Source organism: Colossoma macropomum, unplaced genomic scaffold, assembly GCF_904425465.1.
Source record: "Colossoma macropomum unplaced genomic scaffold, Colossoma_macropomum, whole genome shotgun sequence".
NCBI lineage: Eukaryota > Metazoa > Chordata > Actinopteri > Characiformes > Serrasalmidae > Colossoma > Colossoma macropomum.
The window spans coordinates 27,129,434-27,155,030 of record NW_023494795.1 but is presented as its reverse complement, the minus strand read 5'-3'; the positions used below and the strand labels follow the sequence as shown (position 1 = coordinate 27,155,030).

At 38.9% G+C, this 25,597-nt stretch overlaps 1 protein-coding gene across 1 annotated transcript in view; it reads right to left on the bottom strand.

Moving 5' to 3' along the window:
* slc35f1 (solute carrier family 35 member F1) overlaps nt 1-25,597 on the bottom strand; it is a 141,709-nt gene that overhangs the window by 41,600 nt on the left and 74,512 nt on the right. The window contains exon 3 of the mRNA XM_036582084.1: nt 12,176-12,303. Coding sequence (XP_036437977.1) covers nt 12,176-12,303 — 128 coding nt within the window. The remainder of the gene's footprint in view (nt 1-12,175; nt 12,304-25,597) is intronic.

Below are 25,597 nucleotides of genomic sequence, written 5' to 3'. Positions count from 1 at the left end.
TGTGTGTTATTCCCTCATTATTTCACTCACAAGTAAGCATTTGGATGCATTTGGAACTGTTGCTGTTAACTCTCAGTATGAAGTCCAAAGAGCTGTCACTGCCAGTGAATGTACCAGAATGATGAGAAGACTATAGATGAGGGAAAAAACTGCTCATAGTTAGAAGCATATCACCTCAGCTGTCAAACATGGTGGAGGTAGTTTTATGGCATAAGCATGTATGGCTGCCAGTGGAACTGGTTCCCTCATTTATTGATGATGTGACTGAATGAATTCTGAAGTGTATAAAGCTATATCATCTGCTCAGATTCAGTCAAATGATTCAAAACATATTGGACAGCATTTCACAGATGGACAATGAACCGAAGAGCACTGTGAAAGCAACCTGAGACTTTTTAAGGCAAAGAAGTGGAATGTTCTGCAATGGCTAATTAAGTCAGTTGACCTCCATCCAATTGAGCATGCAATCCACTTGCTGAAACCAAAACTGGAGAAAATCCTCCAAGAATAAAAAGAACTGAACTGAAGACAGCTGTGCTAAAGGGCTGGCAGAGCATCACCAGGGAAGAACCCCAGCATCTGGTGATATCTAGGGGTTTCAGACTTCAGGCAGTCATTTACTGCGAAGGATTTGCAATCAAGTATTAAAAATGACAATTTATGATTGTTACTTTGTCCTGCCTGTGCACGGGACAACAGTGTTAGCCAATTTTACTATATCAATTAGTAAACATTGAATACAATATCATAGAAGTTTTGCTGTAAATTATTCATTAATCACTGATATATTTTAGCACATAGTATTTTGTTGTTGTTGTGCTGTGTCTAACAACATTCTTTAATTGTGGTAAAATCAATGTAATTCATGGTTTCACTAGGCTTTTTTCTTCCATTTCTTCAGTTTGAGCTGCTCTGTTGTTGATTATCTCCCATGTTTTGGATTATTTTCATATTTGTTTTCTACCTTTAAGATCACAAGTACGAAGACTTGGTAGCAATCTTCTGTAGAATTACAAAATACAGCTGGCACCCTCATCAGCAGTTACAAGCTGTTTAGGCCCTGAGGCAGCAAAGCAGCAAACGACACTACTTCCACCATGCTTCACAGTTCAGATGAGGTTTTTCCATTAGCATGCATTGTCTTGTGTCCTCCAAATATGACACTATACATTTTCCAAAAGCTCAACCTCTGTTTAATCTGTTCACAGAATATCTTTCTAGTAATGTTATGGAACATCCAGATGGTCTTCGGCAAAATAGTTCTGGAGAGCAGTGGTTTCCTCTGTGGTAACCACCCATGAACACCATTCTTGTTCAGTATGTTGCTTAAAGTAGGCTTATGAATGCAGACATTCTAAGGTGTAAGGGATGCCTGCAGATCTGTTACCTCAGGGTTCTTATATATAATTATATTATATAAAATAATAACAGTGATTCCAAACTTTTGATCCACAGAGCAGCAAAATAAAGTCTCAATTCCTGACTCACTGGCAGGAGTGGGAAGTAGCAAAGTACTTTTTCACTGTATGTTGGCAAAAAATATATGGCAGGAAGCAAAGATGGTGTTTTGTGTTTGGGGTGGTGGTGGAGGGGCTGTTAATTTTAAGCATCACAAAACAATGTACACAGTGACACCACATAGAATGACTGTCCCATCCAGGTAAAAAATTTTAAGCATCTGTACTTTACTTGATATTTCTGTCACTTAATACGTTTTACTTTTACTCACCACATTTCACAAGAAATATCTGCACATTCTACTCACTGCTTTTTACTCTAAGTTTTATTTTTACTCTAAATATTATTTTTTATAATATTTAAGTAACCTGTAATTATAAATAATGTGTAATTATAAGTAACCTGTATTCAGGCACCACATTAAGCACCAAACTGTTAGCAAATCAAAATCCTGCTCTTAGAGAATTTTTTGGCTTGGTTTGCTCATGGGGGCTTGGAATCGGATTTTTCTTTAAAGCTGCTTTGTGACAACATCTATTATAAATAAATAACATATAATATATAGCATACAAATAATCTTTCACTTGGCTTGACTTGTGAAAAGGAGGGGGGCCTGTGGATGATCCACTGCGATATATATCTGCATGTTTCCACAGGTCATCTGTGATTGGCTGCTTCTACAGCTACCAAGAACACGAGAAAATGATGAAAAGAGAAGCAGCATTTAATTAGAGCAATAGTGGCAAGCAGAAAGGTGCAAATACATCAGAGAAAAAAAATCAATCCATGGCCTCACCTGACCTGGTTGGCTCAAAAACAATTATTGGTGTACAAAACAAACAAAAAACAATACAAAATTGATATTCAAATCTGTCATTTGTATGATTTTGCTGATCTAGCATAAACCATTATTTATGCTTAATGTCACGGTTGTGCACATCTAGTAAAGAACACTTTGCTTCAAAATTAGAATTAGAAATGCTTTTTAAATAAATACTTTCACTTCTTTACTCTAAATACATATAGGGGCACGCACTTTTATACTTTTACTTGAGTAAGAAAGTCTAAACCGTACTTCATCTTCACCTGACTATTTTTTTTTTACCAGACTCCTTTTACATAATCCAATTTATGTCTAACATGAATAAAAGTTGAAGTACTATTCAAAAACCTCAGTGTCAGACAGTGCTGAGAATGAAGAGGGATATTTATGACAAACCAGTCACGAAACATCAAACATACCTGAATTACTGAGACAGGAACCGTGCTACTTTACTGCAGACTGTTTTTATTATTGTCAAAGGGCAGCTGAACAGAGAGACAATACCTTTGCGGGTACTGCAGTGGACGACGAGAAAATAATAATTATGGTGACATTGTTGTTCTAGTCTTACAAATGCCAGAAAATGAATGAAAACTGTATGATTACCACTGGCTCACAGAGGTGAGACTATTTAGTGACTGGTCCAGTTCTCATCTCTTTCACATACTGAATCTCACACTGCTTCCACTGCCTCCAGGTTTCATCATACGTTTTAGATTAAATCTAAATGCATGCAGCATAAAAGACATACAGAGACAGACAGACAGGGAGTCAGAGAGAGAGAGTGATGCTCAGTCATAATGGCCTATCACATCTGCATTCTGGACCCTTGCCAACCTCCATGACCACCCATAACAACTAATCATCTCTCCTTAATAGGCAAATCTTTCACGGTGCGGCTCCTGCGTGCGGCTGCTCATGCCTGAATATTAATATTAATGAGCCATTGTCTAACCTTGTTAGAGTTTGTATAAAATCGTTACAATGTGTTGTGCTTATTCTCCTCCCGAACCTCAGGGGGATCCGCAAAGATAGTGGCAAGTTCGGGAAGCCTGAAAACTTTCCTTTACCAAGAGAAAGAGCAGCAAAACTGTAAGATTTCTGGAGAGTGGGAGTGCACATTGATCTGTTCCCTCTGTCAGATAACTAGCAAACAGCCTGACCTCATCAAAAGAGCTGTCTTGTTACCACGGGAAGGTGGGAGCATTCCTGACTAATTGAGAGCTGAAAATATACCATCTCCTTCACACCTTTTCCTGCATACAACTTGCTTGCGACGTGAATCAGAGTGCGGATTTGTGTCATTCTGTCGACGGTTCTGAGATGCATTCTTATCTTAATGTCATTTATTCAACATTATTAAAGCTATTCACTGTACCGGAAATCATATCTTATCGTGCCTGAAAGAAAGCTCTGCCATCCATTTTAGCAGGAACAATGGCCTGTCTTGTTCTTGTGCAATTTCCTAAAAAGGTTAGACTGGATGATTAACTAAAAATCCATCAGCTGTGGTTGCTTCAAGATGAAAAGAATGGCTAAAATTAAATCTGCAGGCCTTTTAGTGGCCATTCAGAATTGAAATTCTGAAATAATATGATCAAATAAAATATTTTTTCCTGTAACTCAGATTTACAAAGACACTGTTAGCTTTCTGTGTGTAAAATGTTGAGCTGTTAGTGAGCAACGAGGAGTAAAAAGGGGAGGGGTGATAATCCCCTGCTGTAAAAACAGTACACACCTCTCCACAAAGAAGACAGCACAACTGCAGCTTTCTTTATAGTGAAAAAAGAGGGAAAACTAAAAAAAAGCATTTCAACACAATAAAAACAACTGTATACATGTTGATGTGTTTGCTCACCCATGAACATGAAAATCCAGCTCAGGTCCGGTTTTGTAAGATATACATACTTGATCAAAATATGTTCCTTTAGCATTATTAAAGAAAAAATGCATAGCAGAATAATTGAGGGGCCTCCAAAACATGCAGAAATTGCATTGATTAAATACACTTAATCCACTACAGACATAAGTTGAGTGATGCTTTATTATCAGCAATACTTAAACTGAAGTCATGATAGCCATGCCAGTGGTGCCGAAGCCGGTGATGTGTCTAAGTGGGGCCCTGGGTGGCAACAGCCCTCTTAAAAATTGGACTGACTACCATGTTGGTTCTTTTTCGGAATCCAAGTGGTTGTGTTCCTCTAAAGATTCCTCATTTAGATTCTCTGCACATGTTTAGCTTCAAACTGCACGACTTTAACTCTACTGGAAGCGACACGAAATGGCTTGCAAAGCGGAATGCTGTGTTTTCATGAATGAAAACCCTCTGGGAACGTTTTGTGTGCTTCTACTGGCATGATGTTCACGACAAGGCAAAGACACTCGCGTAGCTGAAAGACTGCAATCACTGCAACTGCTAACCTAGAATGTAATTCTGTTCTTTAACTACATAAAAATCACATCAATGTATATTATAGTACATAATTTCTTAAAGTATAAAAAATGTTATAATGATAATTACCTAACCTTTTATCATGGTTTATGACATTAAAATTATATTGCATTTAAAAAATATGTTTTAATATCATAAAGATACATTCTGAATGTCATCGAAATAGCACTATGTGTGCAATATTTACTCTAAAATAATCAGTAAAAGAAAAACATAATGCATAATGATGTTAACTGTTACCATGTTACCTGTTGCCATGTTACCATGGCAGCAGCGCCGAACAGACGTTAAAGCCTGTAAACGGTGGAAAAGCAACACATCTCAACTTTTTCGCCTTCATCTTGCTCTTATAATGAACAGCTGAGAGCTGATCAGAGTTAATTATCTTTGCAGCGAAAGCTCGTTCTGCTAGGTAGTTTGTTTGCTGATGATGCACGTGAGGCATGTGATTCATTCACTTGAGGTTACTGAGTAGGATGTGGGCATGCGGGTCATTTCAGGACGCCGGTTCGTTCACATTAATGACAGATTTAAATCACTTACATTAACGAGTGTGAACCATCCTGTCAGAGAGATCAGATTTGAGCAAAAAATCAGATTTGAGCAATGAGGCTTGTAATGTGAACGTAGCCATACAGGACTATTAGCAGTCCTGCCATAGAACACTGAGACCTCTACCAAGAACTGTGAAGCTGCTCCAACATAAAATATAGCACAGAAAATACTACCTCTACTGTACAGACGTAAATATGGCATATCCTGCACTGTCATATACTGATCATGTATATGCCATGTCAGCCATTATATAACAGTGCTTAATGTGAAGACCTTTCCCTTTATTAGTAGCCTGTATTTATCATTTTGGACAAACAAAGCTTGCAACAAACATTTAGGCAGCTTCTTTTTTACTCTGTATGTTCCAGGTTTACAGTCATTCATTTAGTAAATATTTCAACTTTAAGTTTTATTGGATTGGCCTGTTAGCTCATTAATAGCCTGCTGAACTGCTTGGTAACAAAACCAGGTTCTTAAGTAAGCATAAGTTCGGTATAATTTTGTGCCTTTTACTTCACACACATGACGTTAGTGACCGCAAACCAACAGGTATATTTGTGAGAATGTGATTTTTTTCCTTCTCTAAGCTGGCTCAGGTGTGAGGCTTCACATTTTTGACTTATAAAAAGTTCACTGTCTGCTCCCCCTTCTGCCATGCTGTGGCTCTGTGCATTGATTGTTTACAAGCTCTGATCAGAAGAGGAACCGTATCATGTGATCAGATTGTGAAAGCGCAGGGAGAGTTTGTGAAAGAAGAGCTGATCTGGTTCTCTAGAAAGTATCTGGTGAAACTGTAACTTGTTAAACTAAATTGCAGTGACTGTTTTTCAGAGTGTCCAATTCTATTTTTTAAATGATGTAAAGGCATTTTTTTTATCTGCAAGTTTTTTTAGTCTAGCATGCATTCTAATAACATTAGCTTAGCTAGCTACACATCAAGCTCTATACAAAGTAATAATTCTAAAAATAACAATCAACACAACAATTAGTGGTCAATTGATGACTTTATTCTCCCTGGAAGACTAAAGAATTGGCTAAATTAGTTAAGCTACTATGAGACTGATGGTCTGACATAAAGGTTGGCTTCAACTGCAAAAGTTACTGAAGATATAGGAGAACTCTGTCTGCAGAAAGACACAAGTTCAAACAAACAAACATTACCAAGTGCTGCCCTCTAAAGCTGTTACTGCATCTGTTTGAAGCTAAAACTTTAATTGTTTTTGTAAAACCATGACGTTTATATGCTAGCCTATATAATGAGCTCCCCCACTCCATCGTTAGATTGCACCTCTGAAGTAGTGGACCAAGAGAAGACAGGCCAGCAGAGGCACAGTAAAGCCTCTCTGAGAGACCAACAGTGAAGAATCAATATCACCTTGGGTTATCACTGAGTAATGGTGGCCCTTTGCTATAGCTCAGGCAAAACTTTGTCAGTTAACACAACATGGAGCTATATTGCATGGAGTGTAAATTACATTCCTCATTATGGAAACAGCTGCTTGGAGCCCTGAGTGGCTGTCAGCTCTTGGCCGCTGTCTCTGGGGCTCTGTAGGGCATTGGAGAAGACCAGCATGCACTTCTGTCATGTGAGCTGACACACTGACACAAGTAGGTTATACCGCTCTCCACACACACAAACACACCCAAAAGAGTGGCTTTTAGCTACCAATAGCTCCACTTTTCAGATTTCTGATAGTTCATGGGGAGCGTGCATCATCGTGTCCAGCACCTGGGACCATTCACTCAAATAGCCATGAAGGATATGAGTGGTAGCACAGCGAAACAGACTGCGCTGTGCCATCGGTTTTGTGTCTGATGGGCAGACAGTTGTGCTGTTTTATACTGGACACTGCAAAGCTCTAAATGAGTGGATCAGGTTGACTGGCTGCAGTGACTGAAATCAGATACAAAACAAAAGTGTGTGATCAAGAGAGGAGGGCAATACAATCAAGAATAGTATTACTATACACCATTTAATGTTGACAATTACGTAAGTACTACCTGCATTTGCTAATACTGGTGGTGCTGGCCTTTGGCAGCCGTGTACTGCCGGCTCTGCGTATGAATTAAGAAAACTAAACCAATTCCATACTGGAGATGATCTGTTTTTGTTTGTTTACTTGGTTGTTTATTTATTTTTTTTACCTGTTCATAACTCTCATCTTGTTCTGACACATTTTCCTTAAACCTCTTTTTCTCTGCATAATAGCTAGCTAGCCAACTCTCCTATATGTGCTGCTGATTTGTGCTGTTGTGAGTGAATGGCTAGACTCCTCCTTCCTGCCAGTCTAGCAAGTAACATATCACCCTCTAGTGTACCAAAGTAGTAACTGTTCAAAGTTTGAACCTTGGATGCTATTACTAGATTGAAAAAAATGTCTAATTTCAATAATTGTCATCATTGTTTTATCACCCAGGCTTAGACACAAACACGTATATATGTGAGTTAAATGTATCTATGTACAGAGATACAGTGAGAGGAAAGTAGTGTTTAGACATTTATTTTTGTCATTATTTTTAAATGTTTTTAAAAATGTTTTCTGTTTTTTGTCTTTGTACTTATAAATATGAACAAAATTAAGAATGTATTTATAATAATAAATGATGCCACAAATAATTAACATTAGTATTTACAAAGTTGTTGTTGGCAATTACAGCTACAAGAAGTCTACAGTAAGAAATAATTAGCTTTTTGCAGCATTGTGGTTCGTGGTCCAATTTTTCTGACTCAAATTCTTCAAAGTTACAAAGACCCTCTGTTTGACTGGGAATTTCCTTTAACATCTCCCAGTGTGTCACTCTATTCATGTTTTCTTCACTGATGTGTAATGCCCCGGTACCATTTGCAGAGAAGCAGCTCCATATCCTGATACTCCCACCTTCATACTTCAGTGTCTGTGATCACATGTGCAAATGTCACGAAATGGCAAAGAGAGAGATTTAATATGAACGTCGATAATTTGGACCTATTTGCACGGACCTATTTGTACGACTCTTTTATAGATAAACACTGGCTTATTGTTCTGGAATGTCCCTTTTAATAAGAACCATTTTTAACAACAAATGTGAATTGGAAATATTTTTACTGTACAAAATAGTAAAAACAAAACTGAACAATATATAAATAACCTATATCAGTATTGCTATCTGGCAAAATGGTGCTAAATACTGAGTCATGTCTGAATCTACAAAGCTGAATTTGGCTTTTTGTTTGGTAGCTTTTTGTTTGAATTTTCCATTCTACCATTCAAATAAGAATCCAACTTCAACTTCATTGAATTTCTCATGGTATCTGTCCTATACATGTGTTCCATACACTCTTGCCTCCGAACGTTAGACACTGCTAGAATTTGGAAGATATTACAGTCATTCATGCTATCAGTCCCCCCTGGTCCATGGCTTGTTGATGGCAAGGCCCTGAGACTCAGGGGCACCTGGCAGAGTCAGGCAGCACCATCGATCTGGTGTCCATGTTATGCTAAGGCTATGGAAAATTTGAACAAGAAGCTGGCGAATGAGAAGCTGAGTTCATTCAGCCTCGTAGGAAGTCGAACGTTGAGAGACATTTTACAAGAAACTATTGTACTGTTGTTTAAGAGTTTCCTGTCAGAGATGCAAGGAAAGCAACTATAACTGAACTAAAGCTTAAAGCAGAGCAAACTAAGTCTGTGTTTTTGTTTATCTTTTTTAGCCTATGCTAGAGGCACATACTGAGACATATGTACAGCCAAGATGGTAAAATGGACAAAAAATGTTGTGGCTCCCAAGGCGGTTTGATTTTTGTTGAAAGGACAAAATGGCTCTTCTTAAAATTTGGGTCTGGTCTAAGAGACCCTGGTCTAAGAGAAACCATGCATGGCGCACCTGTCTGAGGATGATGAGTTGCAGTTCCGCGAACTTTCCACTTGCATATTATCGACCTAATTGTACTGACAAGGATGTTTAAAATCTTTGCTAAGTTATTGCTCTGTAGTGTTTTCCATTGGAATGTGCTTTAATAATGTTGCCTCTGAGAACTTCAAGAAGCTCCTTGACCTTCACGATTACTACTTGTTGTGTGAAATCTTTCAAACTAATAGCTCCATCTTTTATAATGCTACCAGGTGCAATTAACATGAGAACATTTTATTTTTAACCTTCATGTACATTCACATTTTAATATAGTGCCTGAATACATTTCCTCCCATCTGTTCAATTTTTGAAACACATCTTTGTTTATGCTTACAAATACATACTTTCCTGTTCACATTTATGAATAAAAAGTCTAAAGACATTATGTGTGTAAATTTGATGAGAACATGCACTGGACGTATACTAAATAACAAAAACAAAATTGTCTGAATATCTGTCTCCCATCTGTGTACTTGCCTGATAACAAGACATGACAAGACTTGTGTAATGCTGACTCTCTCAACCTACGCTATCTTCTGCCTGATAAAAGACTGCCCTATTTGATCACCACTTGAATCCTAAATCCTGGAGCTAAGAGAGCAGGAGTGATTTAAAACCAAAAGGGATGCCAGCATAGATTGCCATAAACACTAACTGTCCATATCTTTACAGCCACAAGGACTTTAGCAATAACTCCAGTAATGGCGGCTTCAGGAAGGGAGGAGAAAATCAGTAGCGAAAATCAATCATTCTCTCTATAGGACTCTCTAATAATCATTAAGACCTCCTCTGGCCACTAATCAAGGTCTGTTAGTAATGCTGTGAATGAGGCTGTTTCAGCACTAACAACATTTTAATGAAGACTAACCGACAAGCACAATGGGCACCAGCCAGGAGGACTGTAATTAGTAAACAATCTTAACACACCTAATCACAGCCGCTATTGGTCAGATCATGACTCTTGATCTTCTGGGAAATATACTCACACACAGTCTAATGCTGCATTCATGGCAAAGGGGAAGATTTACTAACATTTGCAGCATTGCAAACCTTGTTTTGCCATTAAAAAAATGGCTGTCACAATTTACTAACAGGGGAAACGTCTCTTTAGCGCCTGTGATAAGATGAAAGGGGTGGAGCTGCTCGTTTGAGCTTTTGCATCATTGAATGAGCATTTATAGAGTTTCGCTTTCAAAGCACAAACCACTGGGAGGAGGATATGATAATGAAGCACTTATTCTGATTCACTAAGGCTGATAGCAAATACTGACTGTTTTATATAATGTCTGAGGAAAGCTGGTCTCATTTTGGGTGCTAACATGCCCGTCGATGTTGTTGCACAGAGAGAAAAGAGAATTTGTCACAGACATTTAATAAAATCAGTTCATTACTGATCTCACACACACAGTCATACACACGAGAACATGCAGTGAAATGCTTATACCACTCTCCATTAACATGAAAAACATAATATACAATAGAAAATTTTAAGGTAGATTATAAAAGACAAAGGAAGAAAAATATAAAATATAAAAATAGAGGCATATAATAAAATACAGGCATATGTGTATGTAGTGTATGCCCTCACAGCAACAAGGGCCTGGGTTCGATTCCCCGAGCTGGGTGACTGGGTTCCTTTCTGTGTAGAGTTTGCATGTTTTCCCCGTGTCCACATAGGTTTCAACTGGAGATACTAAATTGCCCCTAGGTGTGAATGTATGTGTGAATGTTTATGTCTGTGTGTCTGCCCTGTGATAGACTGGTGACCTGTCCAGGGTGTTTCCTGCTTTCCACCCACTGAGTGCTGAGATAGGCTCCAGACTGTCTGTAATTAGTGCCCCTTTTGGTAAATCTGTCCTTAAGTTAGAACTGGGATGTTTCTGTCTTTCAAGAGGAAAAACTACAGCATGGCTGCAGCTTTTTAAATTTCATAATGAACCATAATATAATGGTGTTTTGTCAAAATATTTACATTTTTGATTTGTACAGTTACAAATTTATGTCCTTTTTTGCACTTGACATCCCACAGATGCAGAGAGAGAGAGATGTGCTGTAACGTTATGTAATAAATAAGGACTTTTATTCAAATGTTGAGTCACTAATGTTCACAGCAGTAGTGGACAGTATGACCAAAATATATATATTCTCTAATGGTTTCAGTATATATCATGGTATATATATACTTTTGAAGGAACTCTTTTAGGTGCTTAGGTAAGACTCTTTTAAAGATAAACATTGGCTCTTTTAATAAGAACCATTTTTAACAACAAAAGTGAATTGGAAATATTTTTACTGTACAAAATAGTAAAATCAAAACTGAACAATATATAAATAACCTACATCAATATTTCTTTCTGGCAAAATGGTGCTAAATACTGAATCATGTCTGAATCTGCAAAGCTGAAGTTTTTTGTCTTTTGTGGCTTTTTGTTTGGTAGCTTTTTGTTTGAATTTTGCATTTTAGCGTTCAAATAAGAATCCAAATTTAGCTTCATCGAATTTCTCAAGCCATTTGTTCTATACATGCGATCCATACACTCTTGCCTCTGAACCCCAGACACTGCTAGAATTTGAAGATATTACAGTCCTTCATGCTATCAGTCCCCCCTGGTCCACGGCTTGTTGATGGCAAAGCTCTGAGACTCAGGGGCAGCTGGCAGAGTCAGGCGGCACCATCGATCTGGTGTCCATGTTAGGCTAAGGCTAGGTCTAACCCCAAAAGACTTCAGATGCAGTAGCCTAGATGGCGGGAGGTAATCGAGAGGCTGCTGGGTTCTTACTTTCATTTGAAATGTGACTGGAACATCTCTGGCTTAGCCACCCAGCTGAACTGACTAATGTTAGCATGGTTTGCACTGTTGTGCATTGCGTCTGTATCTGAGTATATTTGTGGCATAGCAGTGTAATGGTGCTGATGAAACTTATACCTGAGGAAGAATTTCAACTGGTCTACCAGATGAACCAGTATAGTGCTCACCACTAAGTGACAGACTTACCTGAACGCTGGTAAGCGTGGTGTACTGATAGGCTTTAATGACCAAGTAGTTGGCCTCAATATCGATCAGGCCCAGGATCATGTACTTCCACCATCGTCTTTTCAAGATTGCCAGTAAGTTTTCCTCTCCTGCAAGAGAACAAGTCAAAAGTATATGTAAGTGTTTGAGATACCAACAGCGAAGGCCCTAGGAAGAGCCAAGAAGGCCCTGACTGTTCCCCATTGGTAAAATATGAATTAAAATTTTATCAGTACTGTACATCCAAGCCAAGAACCACGTGGGAATCTTTATTTTTAAAAGTGTAGCAAGTATTTCAAAGCTTGAGCTGAACACAAATCCAAGATTAATTAGCTCCACAGTCAGAAATGAGAGCAGATAAACTAACAGCACACTAGTAAACAAATAAAGACAAATATCTCTCTATGGGCTGTATACACTCTCTCCATCCATCTCTGGAGAGCAGATTATGCAGTACCGTATTTGCTTTCAGTCTGAAGCTTATGCCCAGCCAGAGTCAGCAGTAATCACTTGATACAGCAAGAGAAATCCTGACATGGAATAAATGCAAAGTTTTTTATCTAGTATTATAATTGGCGAAAACCTCTTCAGAGACTAAGTGGAAGGAGGCCCAGAGCCCATCTGGAGAGGAACAGTAATTGGGCACTACAAAGACATCTGCCCAGGCCTTCAGTCCAGTACAGCCTATGTACAGCCATGTGTAGAGGTGAGATGAAATGTAATTAGCCTCTTCTTGCCTCTCAGGAATTACAGGGGGTCGTGAGAGGAGCTTCAGTTCCCCTCCTCCTCATGTCGAGCCCAGGATGACAGTCTTTATCCAACTAATAATACTGCCATGTCTTACTGCCCTGAAGAAACAACCCACCAAGAATCCAGTACAGTCTCCAAGTATCCAGTTCTTTGGTCTACACAGTGGCAGTCACTGGATCCCGAATGATAGCCGTCATTGCATTTTGCATGTAAATTGGTCTGTTCCCATGTAACAGGTGGTTAGGTATAAAGACAAGGCTGCACAGTATAATGTTTGTAAATTAACAATGAACGAATGAATGAATGAATGAATGAACGAATGAATGAATGAATGAATTAATTAATTGAAAGTATTCATGTAATCTAAACTAAAACTGTACGTAAAATGTAAACTAAATTTAATTATTTTAGCCAAAATAATACAGGCCAATCCTAACCATGTGACATTATTCATTCTTTAAAAGAGTTTTAATATATCATAATATGTAGCAATACAATGGCAGTACTGGTATTTTATAGATAACAAGCATCCAGTAGTTCAATATTGGTCTACGACTGCTAGTCTGACTGCGATGTGATCATGTGAAAAGAATGGCTTGACTGAAGGTTTTAATCTACTTTAACTTAGCACGATTAAAAGTGGTCCCAGCCAATATTAGCCAGACTATTCAAAACAGATTTGGACATGCAAACAGAAACTGCAAATCCAAGTCTGCACATCTCTAATAAAGATAGGATGCAGGTTGAGAGAAGGTTTGGGGATGAATTTATGATAAAGATTTAGGTGACCATTGACTTCTAGTGTTTGTTAGTAATGTTAGCCTTATGGCTCCTGTGCAAAACTAAAGAGGCAAAATTTGGACATTAAACACATCTTGGTTGATTGACTACATCTGTGAGAAGTGGAAAATTGTGTAATTTGAGTTTTTCACTGAACAATTCCTTTAAACATGTCAGGGATAGAAATTATTACATATTTAAATGGAATTAAAATAAGGAACGCTGATATTTTCAAAACAGTGAGAAACTGAAGTGGTCGTTTACCGTGTATCTTTTTATTCATTATCATTATCACAATATCAGCCTTTGACATACTGATATCACAGAAGGCTGCACTATGCAAATGAGCCTCACATTTTTTTACTGTGTGTGTGAGCATACTGACTAATCCAGACAAGTTTTTTAGTGGGGGTTGGACGAATTAAGACATTCACGTAATCCAACAAAGGTAGTAACTTCACTCAGAATAATGCAGGTCAGTCTTTAACCATGTCATTTGATCTATTTCACCAATGTGTTTTACTATAAGGTGTACCACAATCGCAATAGGTATCAATATAAATGCTATAACTGCTGTCCAAATAAAAACAAGTACCTCCAACATAGTAATTTTACAGGAGAAGGCAAAAACTTACCTTTAATGTAAGTAATGTAAACAGATTTGATTACAGGTCGTTTTGGAGCATTTCTTTTGGTCTATTCATCATGACATTTCTACACAGTGTAATGGACAGAACAAAATCAACAAAAATAGAGAATTTTTTTTGGACAGTGACGATTTGCTACCATGCACATAAAAGGGACTAATCATGAACTAGACTTTTAAACAAATCATGTAAAAACCTATCAAATGTCTTGGCTCAGTCTAGTTTCTTAGACTAAAGACTTCAGGCCGTCAAGCTGCTGTGCACATGTAGATGTTTCCAAATGGTACCCAACACTATATTTAGTGTGTAAACTGCTCTCTTGGTCCAGGAGTGGATGCTTATGAGAAATGATAGTTAACCTGATGACAACTGCAGGCAGACACTTCATATTCAGACATAAACTTGCAGACTCATGATACGATCAGCTATCCAGTGTGCACTGAACCATGTCCTTAGCAAATCTGTCAAAATCAGCCACAATGCAAACATGCGCTGACCATGGGCTGTAAAAACCTAAACATTAGAGAGTAGAGAGTAAACATTAGCCTCCAGCCAACGGTGAAGGCAAATGTTCCTTTCACACATACTGCTACTGTCAGAAGATATCAAATATTTGAAAAGAACAGTAAAAGCTCTGAAGGCTCCATATCATGTAAAACCAAATTATCATTGCTTGCTTTTAAATAAAAGAGCTTGATGTAGTATGTAAGCATCGTAAGTTTAAAGTTGTAATTGTACCAATTCATTGTACCAAGCGTACCAATGGGTCCATGTGTGTTAATTAAAATGCAGTTTAGAATTTAAAAGTATGTTTTGCATCTCCATATGCCACTAACCCCTACCCTACACCCCTGCAACCAAATCATACGCTGTCCACTGCAGCTTTGACCTCCTTTCAATTATATATATGCTTTTTGACTTATGACTCCTGTCATTTTAATAGATGTCACTGCAAACGTGCATGAATGAGCTTCTTCTAGTGTAGCTTCATGATGACTTGCGTGGTAATAGCGCTCCCTGCTGGAGAAACTGCAGATTCCTAGAGATGTCCAAAGCCAGGCCCACATGATTTACATATTTAAAAAATTAAGTGCTTTCCAGCTTTATAGCAGAGTCACTCTGGAGCGCAACTATTACACACATTAAACATTATGTGTACGTAATATTTAATATTATTTGTTACCCTTTTCTGATCCTCCATAGACGGGGACCAGAGGAACTTTCTTTACTTCTGGTTTAAGGGCTAGAGCTGGCCGCTCCAGGGTAACAGCGGCTAGCTTGGTTGTTTTTACTGTAGCAACTCGTACTGAAGCAGGTTGACGTTCCAAAGCATGTTGGCATTTATTTTGAGTTCCATATACTCAAGCTAAACCCAATGTAAAGTAAATCAAGTAAAAGGTGAAGAGCAATGTGGCAGGTAAAGCTAGCATAGTTCTTGAAGCAACATGAAGCTTAATTTTCCTACATATTTAGCAAGCTGTTTAACAGTAAATTAGTCCTCTCTAGTTTCCCAACATGACAATTATCAGCTTTGCATCGTACATTGTATTGTTACTTGTCAATCAACAACAATATCCAATTAAATTGCCTTACAGACCAGGCATAATGCCCACCTATTTAGCCTACAGCAGTTTGGCCCTGCCCAATCACACTGAAGTTATCTGCTGTTTTTCATATACATATCTGCCGATGCTGATAAACATTTATTAAAAGCAGCAGTTGGGACTAAATCTCCCAGATGTAGCATTCTAGAGAAATATAACACTTATTTCTATAGGATTAAAAATGTTTAAGCAGAGTAGTCAAACATCGCCTACACATTCTGCCCCTCCAGAGTACAATAAACACCTCATCACATATTCTAAATATTACTATACCTACTTACCTTAAGACAACATAAAATATCATAAAAACAACACAGTTTTGAATTCATACACACTGATATATAACAATGCAATGCTCATATTGGGTAATGATCATTATCAGCTAGCACCTGTGTGCACAATAGACATTTGTCTGTAAATCTTAGAAACACATGCTGCAACAATAACTAGGAACACCACTCAATAGTAACTATCGTAAATAGTAAAATAGTAATAGTTTTTTTTGAGTTTTGAAACTTGGTATTGGATACATGTAAAGAGTATTATCATTCACCCGAAGAAGAAGCTACAGGAAATTGGTTTACTGGCACAGGTAAAGCCACTGGAGAGAGAATATGAACCTGTCCTAGGTGTAACAGAGCACTAATGAAGCCAGCTCAGCAGCTTTGACTCCAGACACACCCTTCAAACACATTCACACACACACACACACACACAGTCAGAATGAATGCTGCTGCTATGGGAACAAACTTTCAGACACAGTTTTTTTCTCTTTTCTCATATATACACCCACACTAGGCTTAGGACAGACACTTTGGTGTGTACAGCCTGGGGCTGAACTGGTGAACTGTAAAGCCTCAATCAGGATGTTTTAGAACTAAACTAGAGCACAACAGGTATGTTTTACCAGAGAAGGTCCTACAGTATCGTTTGTGCAGGATTTGACTGGCCAATTTGTATGAGATAAAGTATCTGTGTAATTTCCCCTCATTCCCAAAGATAGACTAGACTGAAGGGTGATATCCCATAATCCATCAACCATAGGACACACTCAATATCAATAGCAACACTCCACAAATCTGTCTCTTTTAGCAAGTTTTGTTATTCAAGTAGCATAAAGTGGATTAGAACAGCACGAGTATCACTGAAGGTGCTCCTCAATTACTATCATCAGACTGTAAAAACTACACATACAGTCACACTGGATTAAATCACTTTCCATAATCATTACTGAAAGACTCTGAAAACTACACACACTGCAGATTCGATTAGAATAAAATGATGGATCATGTTAATAATCACTTAAATTCCAGTACCACTCCAGGCAAAACTAATTCAGCTCCAATAGGGCTGAACACATAATTTATGATTTACTGTGTGAAAATAAAGTACAGATTTAAAACTGGAATCAGTTTGGAATGAACAATCCAAGAGCATACTGTTAACACACCTATAGCAGTAAGACATGACCACATCAGGCCTAGTACACATACAGAAGTACATCCCATCCTATGTATGTATGTATGGATGTATGGATAGAAGGATGGACAGATGGATGGGTGATTGTATGGATAAATGGATGGATGGATGGATAGAAGGAAAGCTGGGTGGGTGAATGGGTGGCTGGGTGGTTGGATAGATAGATAAATGTTTACATGGGCAGACAGATGGACAGATAAGCTAGCAAGGTTCCATCTTAAATCAATCAATCATCTATAGTGGTTCAGAACGTATGGGTGGATGGATGGATGGATGGATGGATGCGTGAGTGGGGATGTATGGATAGATGGATAGATTGGGACAGATTGGTTAGTGGATTGGTGATTGGGTGGTTAAGTGGATAGGTGGATGAATGATGCTTCTCACCTCTCATTCATAAGAATGTTACAGTAACGGCACATTTTATTACTTCAACGTTGACTAGCAGCCTGAGCAGATGTGTGACTGACTGAAGCCTTTGTGCTTTTTTTTACACCAGAAGGGGGAAAAAGCTATGACATTCTGAGAGGCCACTGAGCCTGAAGAAAACAGGTCCAGCCTGATGGAATCCACTGCATTAACCCTACATCCTGTTCAAAGATGAACCCTTCAAGAGGCTCTTCGTGCGCCCACTCATCTTCCTACCAGCTGCAAAGCCCACATATCTTCAAAGATTTTGAGGATGAACTGGCATATGGAAGAGCTGGTGGGGGGAGGTCTAAAAACCAAGGAAATCTCAAAGAGCCAAGAACCAGCACAAGAGAAATGGACAGCTGGAGAGAGAGAGAGAGAGAGAGAGAGAGAGAGAGAGAGAGAGAGAGAGATAACAAAGTGAGAGAGAAGGGGAGGGAAAAGAGAAAGAGAAGCAAGACATAGAGAGACAGAGACAGAAAGAGGGAAGGGGAGAGCAAGACGAGAGGACAGTGAGAGAGAGAACAGAGAGAGATGTGACAAAGTAAGAAAGATAGAGGCAGAAATAGAGTTAAAAGAGAGAGGGAGAGAGGCAAAATGTGAGTGAAAGAGAGAGACAGTGTGAGAGAGAGAGAGGGAATGGGAGAGAAAGAATAGAGAGGAGAGTGAGAAACAAAGAAGAGAGAAAAACAGAGGGAGAGGTGACAGAGAGAGAGATAGAGAGGCATCGAAGTAAAAGAGAGAGCAAGAGAAAGAGAGATGGGAGAGAGAGAGAGAGACAGAAACAGAGAGAGACAGAGAGAAAAGAGAGAGAGAGAGACAGAAACAGAGAGAGACAGAGAAAAAAGAGAGAGAGAGACAGAGGAGAGAGAGAGAGAGAGAGAGAGAGAGAGAGAGAGAGGAGCGCTTCATTTTAGTCCCACTAATGACTCAGCAGCAATATCGGTAGGCTGGAGTAATGATGAGGAGTTTCTTCATCAGTCCACTTTCCTCTGCCTGAGACACACGACCGTCCTTCACTATTTGAACATTTGGGACTCTCGCTGGTCTGTGCCAAGGCTAACGAGAACTCTAGAAATCCGGCATTCATCAGTGGCAAATACATTTTCATTCCAAGTTGTTCATCCAAGCCATTTGCCAGCTGAGCCACTCAGTGAAACCTGTACGAATGGCTTTGAGAAAAGGTAGAACCCTTAGCTGCAGACTGCCTAAAACAGCAGACGTAATGGACTAGCTAAAGGAACATTACAAACATTAGGTAAACTTCAATGAGAGTACATTAGAGATGGCACTAATGTGATACCCAGTACCAATATGGGGCTGGCGCCAACAGAAAAATGCTGAATCAGATATCCCAGGAAAAAGCATGAATACGATCCGATTCTGTAATGAACCCAGACTGAAATATGACAGAATTGCCTAAGTAGGTCATGAGATAAAAGTAGTCTTCAAGTCAACATGAACTGAAAAATCATAACACATAACGTCTGGGAACAACTCTGAGATATTCTGGGCTAAATGTGGATGGAAATGTAGACTTATAAAGGTTATTCAATATTATCAGAATATTCAGTGCATGTAAACACACTTATTGAGTCTACTCTGGATGTTAAAAGAGAAGACTAGAGGAGTTTGGGGGCAGATTTTAGAGGGAGCGTACCCTTGTGTGCCACAATACAGCACCCAAAGTTTAACAAGATGTCCCCAGATATGTGGTCTTCTTATGAGATCACGTCAAGACTAATGAGTTAGCAGGATGTTTTCTATAGGTGGGGTTGGTGTGAGGTGGAGATGAAACATGGTATTATTGATTAATATTGGAAAAGAAAAACGGGTACAATGCCATCTCTAGCGTAAATCAATTTTCAGGCTAGTAGTAGCAGATGAAACTGCTGTCACTCACTCTCATCCACTTTCTGAAGATAAGCTCAGTCTGTAGCGGGCAGGCAGATATTGAACTATCCATTGTTTTTCTTAGAAATCACTGCTGTTCATGCTCACCTTAGTGTTTGCAGGGTCTGCAGTGTACCTGAGTGAGATAACTGTTGTAAACTGGAAGAGTTGCATTGACACGGCACTACCGAGAGCTGAGCAATATGGACAAAAATACATGCAATAACTAAAAATGCAAAATAAACACCATTAATTACCATTGCAGCATTAATACAGGGATGAATCTGAATTTTCAAACAGTCATGAAAGTTTTAAAAAATCAAAATCTAATAATAAATTAAAATTTAATAGAAATTTTTATAAGCAGCATTTTTGGCAAAGCTTCTCTATAACAGTATAGATTCTTACTCGACTCCAACCAGGGAGCAGCGTAGAGCTTTGGTTTCACAATTTGGTCAGAGATTAGGAGTGCACAGAAGTCACGGTTCGGTTCACGTTGCGGTTTGGACAGCACGGTTTGGTATGAGTTCAGTACAATAGGAAAAAAAGCAACACAAACACCAAAAAGCATAAGGCTGGGCTTCTTTTCATTTATTTTGAACAGACAGTAGTACAAGTTACAGTTTGTTTCCACTGAGGTAGTTGATACAGCTTGTAGTGTGTAATTTGCACTCGATGGGGAAAGTCACTAACGTTAATTAATTTGTGCAGTGATGGTTCAACTTCAGTTGTGATTCTGAAGTTTGGAGCAGAGAAAACATTAGTAAGGCTTTGGGTTGAAGCTTACAGCTTAAGGATTACGCAACTATTTTTGGAACTTGCACTTGTGAAATTTGGTTCCACAATACTTACATCAATCTTCACACATACCGCGTACACCATACACCAAACCGTAACATCTGGACTATGATGTTCGGTATGAATACATGTACAGATACACTCAGTTCACACAAAATGTAGGCCCAGTTACACACAGTGAGAGGCAGATGATATGTATCTCAACCCCTCTTCATAGCCTCATAACTCAGATTAAGATTCAGGAAATACCTGAATCGTATTTCTGTGCTGTATTATATTTTTATTGTATCATAATATTGTAATATGAACATAGCAAAAAAGTCTTATGTGGAACTTTTTTTAGGTTATTTTTTAGAATAATGCTTACAAATTCGAATATCAAATTTGACTGAAATGCCCTTCCCTAAAAGGACGTTGCATTTGTAAATCCCTCAGTAATAGACAATCACGTCATAGCATCACTAGTGCAGGTGGCAAGAACATGTATTCAGGCTTCTGCCTGAACTTTCTTGGCCATACGCTCCTTTTACTCTTTTCCAAGACTGCTTCGCAAATGAGGCAATAAATTTGTACGGTAGCCAATTATAGATAATTGAAGTCAAATTATGATCTGAGGGAGGAGGAGAGAGACGGGGTCTATCTGAGTCACCCTTTGCACCTTTTCAAATGAGACTCACCAACTGCAAATCAAATAAATCAAAAAAGTAACACAATGAAATGTTGACAACAGTGAAAAATCTAATTAGCACCCAGTTCTTTTCCAAAATAAAGTTTCTTCGCTCAGAGCTTTCACAAAACTGCCCATGTGAATCATCTCATGCACACCAGCTCACGCGAGGAAATCTGCGGAAAGAACACATCCAGAATCTGCTGTTGAGAGCTAAAACCAGCCAAAGCCCTGCCACGTTCTCCAAGGTGGCATGAGTCAAAATAAAGCAGCGACACTCAAGAGAGCACGAGACACTCTGGATAAAAGCATCAGCTAGATTAATAAATAAAAAGAAGATTACTGCAGCTACAGACACACTTCTTTGGCAGCAATTACAGTAGGCCGTGTAGGGATAACGCAGAGACTCAGGGGGATGTAGGCCTTTCCAAGAGACCATTAGACATGTTCACAAACCTCCCACAACACCAATGCTACTGATCGTTTTCCCAAAGCTTAGAACGCTCAAAGCACGTACAGCCTCATTTTATAGCACACCAGAGCAAGATGAAAACACACTTCTGTACAGGGTAATTATTTATATGGAGAATGATGTGAAAACCACATTTAGGAACACCAACGCCAATGAAGTTTTCTGAGCTGAAATATCTTTTACTAGCCAAGCCTTGATAGTTCAGCAGCTTTAGAAATACGATGCCCATTGACTGGCTGTCAAAAAGTAGGTGATGTAATCCGAACCCAACATATTTAGGTGGTACTTTCTATTAAGAGGCCATGTTCCATTACAAAAACACACATTTTAAGCACCGAATGGCTAAAAATACACTCTTGAAAAAGATGGTTCTTCGAGGGTTCTTCAGTAAAGAAGGTGGTTCTATATAGAACCATGACAACTCGAAAAATCGAAAAAGAGCAATGTGCTGTAGATGGTTCTATACAGAAACTTTTTGAAAAGGGTTCTAAATCGCACCAAAAAATGTTCTGCTATATTTCCTAACAAAACCACACATCACAATTGTTGGCACCCTTACATTTGTGTGTGTGTGTTTTGTGCATTCTCCCTAACAGCAGTAAGTCTTCTCCTATAATGCTTGATGACAGTACAGACTGAGGAATCTGAGAGTACCCAATACATAAAATCTCTCCAGAACCTCCAGTGTCCTAGGTTCTCTCTTTTGGACTCTCTTTTTCATCTCATCCCACAGACTTATCACAGGGTTTAGGTCTGCAGACTCGGATGGCCATGGCAAAAGCTTGATTCTGCGGTCACTGAACCATTTTGTGTGGATTTAGACATCTGTTTTGAATTACTGTCCTGTTGCAAGATCTAACCATGACCCAGTTTGGCTTTTTTATATTAATTTAAAATGGAATCCATGATGCCATGTATTCTAGCAAGCATCGTCAAGGCCTTTGGAGGAAAAAACAGCCCCAAAACATCAAAGATCTTCCACCATACTTAAAAGTGGGGATGAAGTTATTTTCTATAACCATCTTTCTTTTAGCAATAAATCCATCTTGAGTGTATGTTTTGCCAAAAGCTCTATTTTTGTCTCATCTGAGAACAGGGAACCTGTTTCTACTCAAAGTTCCAATACTGTCTAGTGAACTCCAGGTGCTTACATTGGTGCTTCCAAATAGTTTACTGGTATGGAGGCAGTCCCTCAGTGTAGCGTTGGAAACTTGGTGACTCCAAAATGCTGCCATCTTCTGCAAATCTCCAATCCTTGGAGAGATTTTTGCCTGTCTAACCACCCTCTTCACTGTGCATGAGGTTAAAATGAGCAGAAGATCACTTCCAGGCAGGTTCACTACAGCTCTGGTTGTTTCAAACTTTCAAAAAGTATTGCCCTAATAGTGGATATGGACATTTCCAAGCATTTTTTCTTTATAGCCATTGCCGGAATTATAAAAATAAGAAATTAATTATGAAAGGCGACACAATTGTGTTTCATTTGTGTATTTTCTAACCCCGATTGATGAATGACTAAGAGAACTTGGCTTCTGTGGCTCCCCTTCTTTATATCCTGGGGCGACAAGGAGTCATAGATGACTCCTTACGAGTTCCCGAGTACTCATGTGGAATATAAATGAGAATGTGCTTCAGCTTTTGTTTTATTCATTAGAAATCTTTAAATAATTGTGATATATGGTTTTGTTAAGAAGTGTCTCTTTTGATAAGGTTTTTTTTTTGTTTTCTTGGACTGAATTTGTCTCAATTAAAGGTTCGATTTTTCTCATATTTTCAGTGTGACACTGAGCTTATCAATCACAAAGACAATAATCATGGAACAGACTGTACAATTGCAACATATGTATACATACTGGACACTATCTGCAATGCAGAAGACAAAGGCACTAGCCTTGCAATACTCCTACAGCTGGTAACACAAAATATCTCAGGAGATAATGAAGTGCATTGGCTTGTGACAGGTCTGCTGAAGCACCACTGAAACACAGAAGACCAAACCACACCTCAGCATCTCTCTCACTCTCTCTCTCACTCTCTCTCACACACACACACATAGGAGGGAAAAAAGCTTTCACACACAATTTTCCCCAATCGGATTCAATTCAGCAGGAGGCAGATGACTGCCAAAAGTCTAATGGAATCACTCCTGAGGAAGATCACACTTGCTCTCCCAGCCTGACACATGAACTGCATTACATGGCAACTTGTATGTCTAGTCAATACGGCACTGTATGTGATAGAAAATACCATATGCTGACATTACCACTCCATTGCATCAGGCATCTTCAGTGTCTCAGCTAGTTCATTCTTCAACCACAAAACTGCAGAGCTCCATGCTCATTTTAGATCCCTGAGTGATAAGGAGTCTCAAAATAATGAATCTTTGTACTCATTTGACAAACAAATCAGAACGCACACAGACCTCCATGAATAATGTAGTGCAAATGCCACTTAAATTGCTCTGCCATTGCCATAGCAATTCGCAGGTAGACATGGTCGGAATAAATCTCTGATTTAATAAGCTCTGATATTTGCAATCTGAGCGATTACTGGCTGCAAAGTCTCTCAATCCTCCCCGCATGTCAAAGGAAACAAATCTTAGCAGAAATAAATCAATACCAGGAGCATCCCTTCAAAGTGACAGATTGAGTAACGAAGTACAAACCCAGTGGGAGAGCAACATTAATTGGACAAACATCCTCGGCTGCTGAGATGATGCATCACAGAGAAATAGCTTGGCAAATTACCAGCTGTTGCTTTTCTTTTATGGCTCAAGAGCAAATGTCATTGCACAAATGAAACTTTCCTCGCCGCTGGGTACAGTGAGGTTAACCAGTCACAATGAGCATGCACCCAGTCTGCCGACAGATTAATCCCTTAAGAAGAGAGTGGGCAGCTCTGAAACAGCCTCCAATTACAATATAATATCACCTGGAACCATAGAACCACCACTGTCTTCCTTCTTAGAGACGTCTTTTTTTTTTTGTTCTAGTCAATCAGTCACATCTAGAATGACTGAAAGTTGACGTGGGGGTTCAAACAGTTCGTAACAGCAGCATGAGCCACTAATAAACATGTCAAAGTATGTATCGCTTGGAAATCAGCAACAAAAATACTTTCATTGAATCAGATGAATCTGGTGTATCTCAAAATTGACAGACAATTTAACTGTTAATTTCAACTGTCATTAAAGTAAACATGAATCATTGATCACAATGCATCTTCCTTCTGCACTGTGATGTGTGACAGAATAAATGCAGTATTAGGGAGCATCTCTGAGACAGCATTTCTCACAATGATAAGTCTGGGTGGTAAGAGGGGGAAGTTTGGATCGTACCTTAACCTCTTAAATGACCAGGTTCCACTCTAAGTTTTATTAGACACATCTATAACCTAAGAATAGCTCAGCCAGTTGACAATGAAGTCCCTTTAGTAACTGAATAATGTAAAAAGCCTGGGATTTTAAGGGGTTAAGCATATGATGGTAGTATGGGGTGGGGGGGGCTGTGAGGTGGAGGGAGGGGCGAGAACTCAGAACTTAGGCTGGAGTTCTGTGCAGCTTCTGCTTGGAGATAGAAGGACAAACCCCCCCCCCTCCAGTTCAGATAGAACAGAGGAACAGGTAGGAGATCGGATGTTGGTGGGGATTGGGAAACAGAAAGTAGAGACGGGAATTGACCCTCTGGGATCTGAGGGCATTTTCTCAATTTTTGCATATCTTCTTAAATTGGCCTTTAAAGACTTGTGGATCAAACATGATATTCATGTTTCATATAAAAATGCTCCATTATCTTTGTCGCTGCTTTCCAAAACCACTGCAGAAACTTCAGCAGCTGTAAATCTTTGCATGCCATTTTGCATGTGTCTCTGATGTCGACTCCATTAAGATGATGGAATGGAAAA